The sequence below is a fragment of the Metarhizium brunneum genome, chromosome 2, assembly GCF_013426205.1.
Source record: "Metarhizium brunneum chromosome 2, complete sequence".
In the NCBI taxonomy this organism is placed as follows: domain Eukaryota; kingdom Fungi; phylum Ascomycota; class Sordariomycetes; order Hypocreales; family Clavicipitaceae; genus Metarhizium; species Metarhizium brunneum.
In genome coordinates, this window is record NC_089423.1 from 109,194 (window position 1) to 117,982 (window position 8,789).

Sequence of the window (8,789 nt, forward strand, 5' to 3'; positions counted from 1 at the left end):
TCAGTGGTATTTCCAGAGTCGTTTACGTTCCATCCCCCACCAGCGGGCAACAGATGCTGCCTCGCGCACCCATGTGGCCGCATCCGTGCCAAGATGTCGTTCAACATCCGACACAAGGCCTTCCAGAGACCAATTCAAGATGCCGTCTAGTTCTAGCGGGTCCTTCTCAAGGTTCGTGAAGACGTATTCCGCACTGTCGTCCCAAGGGAGAACAAGCCGCCAGGGTACATCGGCCGACGTCATGGCAAGGAAGCGACCGCCTGGATTGACAATGCTAAAGTTCCAAGCACGGCGGCCGCGATGCGTGGCTTCAAAGGGACGGATTAGTGACTGCCCCTCGTAATCTTGGATAATGTCCGACGCTGCATCGGTATCACGCGCATTCAGCGACCCGCTACTAATCAAGAGATCAAGCACTGTAGGCAAGATGTTGATGGAGGTTGAGTTCACGGCAAGTTGAACACGGGGAATTCGCGGATGCCTGAATGCCAGAGGCACGCGGAAATTGCTGATATGGCCGTTCTGGTACGTGCCGCTGGCTTTGGTGTCCTCTCTAAACGCCTGCCCGTGGTCTCCCACAAAGACGACCAACGTCTCGTTTGAGATTTCAAAGTCGTCGAGCAGCTGCATCACCTCGCCTACCCAGGCGTCGTTCCAGCGGATCGTGTTCAAGTAGTTGTTCATGTCTTCATGCGAAGTCGTAAGTCCCCCGCGCGCACTACCCATGTATTCCGTCTTGTCGAACCACGACGGGACGCTCCACGGATGATGTGTCGTGCTGGTGAAATGAGAGAGAAACATTCGCTGATTGCTTTCTATTGCCTTCTTTATGTAGTCCTTAATATGAGACTTTATCGCCGTTTCAGCATATCCAAAGTAGTTGACCTCTTCCTCATCCACCCCGCTGTTTGCAACTTGGTCATCGACTTGCTGTCTAGTCACGATGTGCTCGAATCCAATCATCTGATCCATGTTGTTTTGGTCGTCAAACTCATCGGCAATGGACTGAAAAAAGGCAGGATACCATTTATGGTCACGATAGTCTGAGCTGTTGCGTGTTTCACTCTTTAGCATATTGAGTAACTTGAAGATCTGCGGCAAGCAAGGCTGATAGCTCTGGAGCTTGGATTCTTCGCACCAGTCGACGGGCATGGGCCAAACGCCGCAATGTATCGCCGCCAGGCTCTTAATGGACGAGCTGCAAGTAGTGTGTGTCCCGATGACATTCAAGCCCCCTAAGCCAGCTTCTGTCCTGTCGTGCCACTCCTTGGATTCCGGTGGAATCCGTCTTCCGTCAGCTGTATGAAAATCTCCCGACATTCCGGTTACTCTTTCCGCGTTCACAGTGAGGCGGGCCAGCTGAAGATTCACATCATCATGCTTGGACTCATCATGTGACTGCAAAACCATTTTGTGAAAGTTGGATTCTTTTTGAAGAGGAAACAGCTCCTGCCGCATACTTTCCATCTGAATAAGCACAACATGCCGTATGTTGACCGACTCTAGCTCCAGCGTGTTTCTCAGCGCCGGCAAGATGTTTCCATGGAGGTTGTTGATCTTCAAGGGGTCATTTACGGGGTTATAAAAGTGCTGGTTGTCTGATGCGGAATCTGGAGATTCTGCATGCTCGTCGTCGGTTGCATTGTCCGACGTGTTGCCAGACGTCGGTTTTGACTGAGGCTCCCAACGATGGAACCCGGAAGGCGGCGACTCGGGCAGCCACTCGGGAACTCTGCTTCTGTATTTACTGACGAACTCGTTGTCCGTTCCGGGAGCCCAGCCTTTGAAGTAACCATCTGGCGATTCCCACTTCAGCCTTGTCACAAGGTTGGGCAGTGGCCACGTAACATCCGGGTGGTCTGCGGCCCCTAGTATACAGGAGCGCACGACAGAGAGTAGAGACAGAGGCAACGTCGCTGCAGCATGGCGGTAGGGAAGATTCGGTTGGAGAAATACGCACAATAAACAACCCAGAAGCTGCGTGCCAATGATACACCAACAAATGAAACGACGCCCCGACACATAGCCAGCGGAATAAGAGCAGCTGGCTGGTACACACTGTTCTTTTCTGGCATAAAGTCCATCTAAATCGATGCAACCAGTAATCTGTTTATCTACCGTGGGGAGCAGAAGATTATGATCCGCCAGCTTCTTCGCAAAATAGGTTCCCGGTGTAAGATGAAGCACTGGTGGAGGGACCGTTTAGCGAGGCGGTATGAACAAGAGTCCAGAAACCAGCCAACTTACTCGAATCCAGCTGATCGCGCGCATGGTGCAAGACTGCACCTACAGCTCGGTGCAGCAGATCCTGCATAGAGAAGGAAACCACAATGATCGCAGCACAAGCTATCAACGCATTGCCTGAGCCGCTGGACGCTACCTTTCTGGCGCCAGCGTCAAAGGCAACCGAGACGGCATCGGCCCATCGGATTTCCCCTCCCGTCTCACAGAAGAAGCTGACAAGTGCTGCTGCGGCAAAACATGTCGAAATGCTATTGCTCATGGTTCTCTCGTCAGTGTCTGGATAGACACAGCTTGGTGGGCATGTGCCACCGATCTCATTGATCATGTTTTGAGGAAAAGGGGCCATCCGTACCTGACAAGACACGAAGCAACGGTGCTCAGCAGAGAACATCGTCCCCGTCTGTTTTGCAAAAGAGACCACACAAGGAGCAGGACAAGCACATCGGGGATAAGAAACACGGGTAGGCAAACCAGGAAAGCCGCCAACGAGAAAGAGTGGGCATTCACGTAAAGATGGACTATCTTGGCCAGGACAATCGCGTGGAATAGAATGGAGAAGACGAGACGACGCGCAGCCAGCAACATGGTGAAATGTGTGGCATGATGCTGTGAGCGAGAGTAGTTTCTGCAGCTCGGTTCTACGAGAAGTTGGATTTCATTTGTATGAGCTTCCGAAGCGCGCGGGTTACATGGTGACAGATGGCAACTCACAGAGACATCAAGGGTTCCGGTTTCAGCCCGCATTTCATGCAGCAGCCTCTTTATACCATCTGGTGCATGATTCTGTTACAACCGAAACCATTGAGGCAAATTGCCCAATGCGGTGGGTTGGCATGATTGCCTGGCGTCGGGGCGTCTTAATAGTTGCTCCCGCCGAAGAGAGCGCATTCCCTCCCAAGGCATCAAATACGAGGCCGGGGACTCGATGGTGGCGCCCTCCCTTCCCCTTTGTCTCGTCTCTTTTCCCTATACAGTGACGGATAGATAGACTCTGGTTCATCAGGGACGGGCGGCCGAGACTTGCGCCCCGTTGTGCCACAGTCACCAATACGACAGCCTTGTTTCAATTGGAGCGTTGATTGGTTAAACCTCTCGCCATTCAACGCCATCTCAGCCTGTAGGGCTCTATTCTGGCACCTGGCTTGCCGCTGATCCAGAAGCCATGGTGTCGTGTCAATCTTGTGCGGTTGAACTCATTCGGCGTAGTTGAAAAGACTCGGAAGAGATCGACGCGCCTTGGCATGGACAGTTGCAATGCTTCATTTTCCAACACAACTACCCCGGGCAACAGTTGACACGTCGGCCGCCGCCGCGGTATGCCTTTGCCGACCGTTCCTTGGATTGTGAGACAAGGGAGACAAAGTATCCCATGGCAATCTCATGGCTAGGTTTTGCGAACGCGTTCTGGCCCAATGAACCGGGGCATTGTCTCATATCTACATTTCCAGTGGCGCCAACTTTACAGTTGGTGGCATCAAAGTTGCGCTCAACATCGCGCAAACGCCCCGAACCGTTGAGATCAAGGGCCGATACCAAGGGCGCCTTTGAGCCATGTCTGGAATTCGATCAGGTTCCAGCTCGTGTTTTAAACACATGAGTCCGTCTGCCCGCTGCAAGGAGTCCAGTCGTGATGCCACCGAGACATGGGCGCGTGAACGATTGCCGCCTTGGGTCTAGCCGAGTCAACATGGGCGTTGGCTGCCAATACATTGATTGCATCTAGTTGCCGATCAGCCGCTCCGCGCCCGTTGCCTAGACTTGCATGCCACTATTGCAGAGCACCCGTCATCGAATCGTGTCGAGCCGTTGGTCAAATAAATCATGTCGAGAAACGGCAACAATATCATCGAGTATACCAGACAATGGGGGCCAGCGCAGTACCCTAGGTTCTTGCACTGTCGGGCGCAAATTGGGTTTCGATATAACCAACTCAACCCATCATGTGCTTCCGCATCTTGAAACCTTGCAACAGAGTCATCTTCATCGCTTCACTGACAAATTCGAGCGTCTTGTTCGTTTTGCCACAGAACTGCTCTTTCATCACCTCGTCTTCCCCTATCCAAGCCCACGACGTGTCCTCTTTTGACCGCAACACCGCCTCTCCACACCCGTTCTCCACATCTGTTTATGCCATAAACATCACCACTGAGTCAGACTTGACCCGACACACGCAATAAGCAGGTTTCCAGTTCAGAATCCATCTTGGCACTTTAGATGTGAGACTCGTGGTGGTGTCGCCAAGACCTAGCCCAACCGTGCAGTAAAGCTTCCGCGCCCTCAATTGCGTCTCTTCCCAGAGCTCGCGGACGGCGACGCCGGCAATGCTACGGTCCATGGTGGGGCATTCGGTTCCAGCCGGAATCTCCCACTTGAGATCCGATAGAGCTCGTTGGAGTAAGAGTGTCTCGAGTCGCAAGGCGTCACAAGGGTTATCCGGTTTGGATTTGTCATCTCTACTACCTTCCCGTGGACTATACCACGTAACTTGTGGACCAAGCTGGACTCTCTAGCTACTTTTAATAATAGGCAGGCGCAGGGGCTCGTCAAGGCAGTATTATGCTTTAATTATCCTTTTAAAATAGAAAAATATATCAGGAGATATTTATGCCATGTGAAGTTTGCTATTCCCTGCTATCTTGTTTGACCTGCCTATTTACGGGGCCTGTTTTTACCTTGTTTTATATACAGCTACAATAGACTGCCTACATTTAATAATTAAGGGTCCTGCTATTATTGCGCCTACTATTTTAAAAAATCAACTAGTATTTAATTTAAAATATAAGTTTTTTTTATCAACGCGAACCCAGGTAAAGCAGTAACAGGGTTTTAATACCTTAAAAGGCAATTACCGCTTTTTTAAAAATTGTCTGCATAAATAGAGTATCAAGGTAAGTAAATAAAAGGATTTATGCTAGGGTTAGTAAATTATGCCTTATAAATCGCAAGCATGAAAAATTTGTATCAGGATAAGAGGGTCTCTCTGTAATTATGCGCGCCTTATAACTAGTATAATCCTGCATGAAATTGATATAATATCGAGTCAGGACACAACCCTGCCTTGGATCATGCAAAAGCATGACCAAGGTCCCGTCTTAGTTGGAAATGCCTTGGAAATACCCTTGTACTTTCTGCAGCAAAATTAGTCAGATAGCAAGAGGCCAAGTAGTTATTCCGACAAAACGACTTATTATACTCGATCTTTTGTGACAATTATCCCACAAAGCCGGCAACTAAGTTTTCATGCCGTCACAAATATACTTCGCAGCGACCGATAAACTGCTTGCCTTGGTATTAGCATGCCCTAGATTATGTAACACATATTGACAAGAGGGTTGAGGCCGAAGGAAGGAATACGTTTATTGTCGTGCAGGGTTTCCGGGTGGGATCACAACTTTCTAAAGTGTGGGCAGAGCGTGATTAATAATAAATTGATAAAAGTCAGCGCGGCTAGGATTGCATTATTATATAATACGAGACGTTAAATTACAGGGCCTAGAGTACTAGGATACAAATACCTATCGTAGCAGTTACTACACCTAATCGAAGCCTATAAGTCAAAATAGTAGCATAAAATATCGTTACATGGAAGAGCCTAGCATATGGGCCGTAAAGCCAACAAGTCGTAATGCTTGTAGCAGCACACTAGGCCACGTCTGTTGAATATATATATACCGAATACTTGTCTATTTACAGTCAAGAGGAGGAGGGGAAAAGCAGTCGGCTTGCTTTAAATTATAGTTTATAATTACTACGAGAAATTTATATCCGATACAAGTGCAATTGGGGTAGGCCTAATATACGACACACCGGCTACGCCTCTATATCCGAGGATGTAGAGTAGTTAGTAGTGTGTACGGACTTGGGGCCCTGCCGACAAAATGCTAGGTGGAGGACCCTGAACCCTGCTGACGAAATACTGGCTAGAGGACCCTACAAGAGAAATTAAAGTCCAAATAAAGCAAAATTTTAGCACTTAATATTTATGCAAAAAACTATTTAACTTGTGTATTAAAGCTATTACTTTCTCTTGCTTTTAGTATTCCTTTTTTTTTAGAATATTATTAACTGCTTGTTTCAGCTCGCTTCCCAATTATACCTATTTACAACTTCGGTTACTCAGCAAGTTACAACACTATGAAGTACTTTGTTCTTGTTGCCGGTTTCGCCGGACTATCCCTTGCCGCACTAGTAAAGAGAGTTGACGACGCTGACGACAAGCTGTTTTGGGATTTTATCTCAAAGATACAAGACGATAACCCTACTATTGATCCTAAGAATATGGTAATCCCTATAATTTCTTTGTAAAACTGCTATATATCTAGCAAAAAATTAATAATATTTATAATTATAGACCACGGCAGAAGTTATCGAATATTATACTAGGCAAAATGAAGGAATTTTTACTTGCGCATTTGAGGTAAGCTAATCTTAGAAATAGGGAAATATATACTAATATTAATACAGAAAGAAGTAAGTATACTTTTATAAACTTTATAATAATAACCTGCTAATACTTACTAATAAGGGCTCAAGTTTTCTAGTAAGTATATTCTCTACCTAGCACGTAAAGTAATAAGTATACTAATTATAATATAATAGGGTGTGGTTTGTATACTCTTTTTTAATAAGATTATAATATAATAGTAACTTACTAATTATATTTTCTTCTAAGGCTATAAATGACGTAAGTATTTATTCTATTCTCAATAAGTTAAAGCCGAGATATACTAATATCATAATCTAATAGGATTCAAATCTTGTACGTACTTTATAATTTTACTATCTTATTTATACACAACAATAAATATTATACTAATATAATAGCTACAAACTAGCCAAAGCGTATTTCTTGCAGTATTGGATCAAAAGTAAGGAGTCTTATTTTATAAGTTTATAGCTTATCTTAAAACTAATATTTATAGGGTATCCGGCCTAATATCGATCCTCTTGCTTCTGCTTGTAAAAAACACGGCGGTGTAAGTTATATATATCTTAGGGTATACTCTTAGTAAGTTGGTAGTATATTAATACGTGTGTGTTATAAGTGCGGAAAATGTGAAACGAGTGACGATCTCGGCCCCTATGTAAGCTCTCCAGGTTTATAAGTAAATTAATTGATTTTTTTCTAACAAATTAAATAATAGTACCAAGTTTTTTGCCGCTTGGAAAACGACCAACAGCAATAATAAGGAGCAGAAATTACTGCGGCCTACCGAGACGCAAGCAACTGTAAGTAAATATTTCTAAGACTATAAGATATTAATATTTACAATATAAATAGTTATTTGTGGTTATATTTAAGGGGTAAATATATAAAGAGAAATATTAAAAGGTCAAGAATATAAAAAAAAGTATAAAAAGTATAATATATATAAAAGGTAATATACTACTACCAAAGCTTAGCTCTAGTATAAAATATATTACTGTTTTTTTATATCGAGTTTACTATAGCGTATTTCGTGTTTTCCTCCAGACAAGATAACTAGCGGCTTTGCAGCCGACTAAATAAAATAAACAAGAGTTTTCGCAAGTTTATCCAGCTACTATAGCTTTTATTACGTGGATAGTATATACTATTAATAGTCAAGAACTAGTACTATTATTTACAACTTATTAGCTAATTTATATTGCCCGGTTTCCGCTTTATAATTTGTATATTTGCGTTAAATATAAGTATTTATATTACTTATTTTAAAGCTAATTATGTACCTCTACTTCGATATATATACTTTTATTTGTTTATGTATTTATGCGTTTAGTTTTACCTCTGATTTTAGCAGCCTGTGCCTTGCAGTTATACTTGACGAGGGGTTTAAGTTTCTAGTATACCGGCAATAATATCCAGCCACGGATAAGACCCACTTGACCTCGTGGACCTACTTGACGATTAGGCAAAAAAGAAGGCGATAATCTGGCCCGTGGTTCAAGTTGGGCGCTGCCGCAGGAGCTAAGCCCTGGATTTCCTATTAGGTCTAAAGCGTATATGATTCTGTTCTATGTGTCCTATTTGTTAATTGTTTCGAGATAATTTTACGGCCACCTCTATACCAGACTTTGGAAAGAAGCTAGTCAAAGATGCGACACAGCCGGAACCGGCCACAAAGAGGCCATGTTTCGTTACCGCTAACCGGACGTTGATTCCAGCCTTCTATCCAAGAGTAACGAAAGCTATGAGAAATCTGGGCAAATTACCAGACTGTCGAGCAATACATAGATATTTTGTGCCACGGTTAATACCCGCATGTTGCTATAGCAAGAGTAAAGCCTAAACCAAAGACATTACATCTCCGACATCTTATTTTCGGCATTAAAGAGATCAAACCGAACAAATCTACGGACAACAAGGCTAATTATTGTACTTTTACAACAACAGAATGGACAGGCGTATCGGCGCCCAGAACAAGCACCGAGGTACCAATTAGCTCAGCATTTGTACTACCAGACCAGACGTTTATCCTATTTATACCTTCAAGCCGTTGACATGTAACCCCTCAATTCTAATCCGCTATTCAACTCCGCACGCACTTGGAAAACCCCGTCAAACC

General features: G+C 44.7%; 1 protein-coding gene across 1 annotated transcript; it reads right to left on the reverse strand.

The window, feature by feature from the left end:
* On the reverse strand, positions 1-2,503 carry G6M90_00g030230 (uncharacterized protein; the record flags this gene model as incomplete). The annotated part of the gene is made up of 2 exons (XM_014684250.1): positions 1-2,186; positions 2,248-2,503. The coding sequence occupies 2 exons, from the start codon at positions 2,501-2,503 to the stop codon at positions 1-3; spliced, it is 2,442 nt and encodes an 813-aa protein (XP_014539736.1).
* Between the last annotated feature and the right edge of the window lie 6,286 nt (positions 2,504-8,789).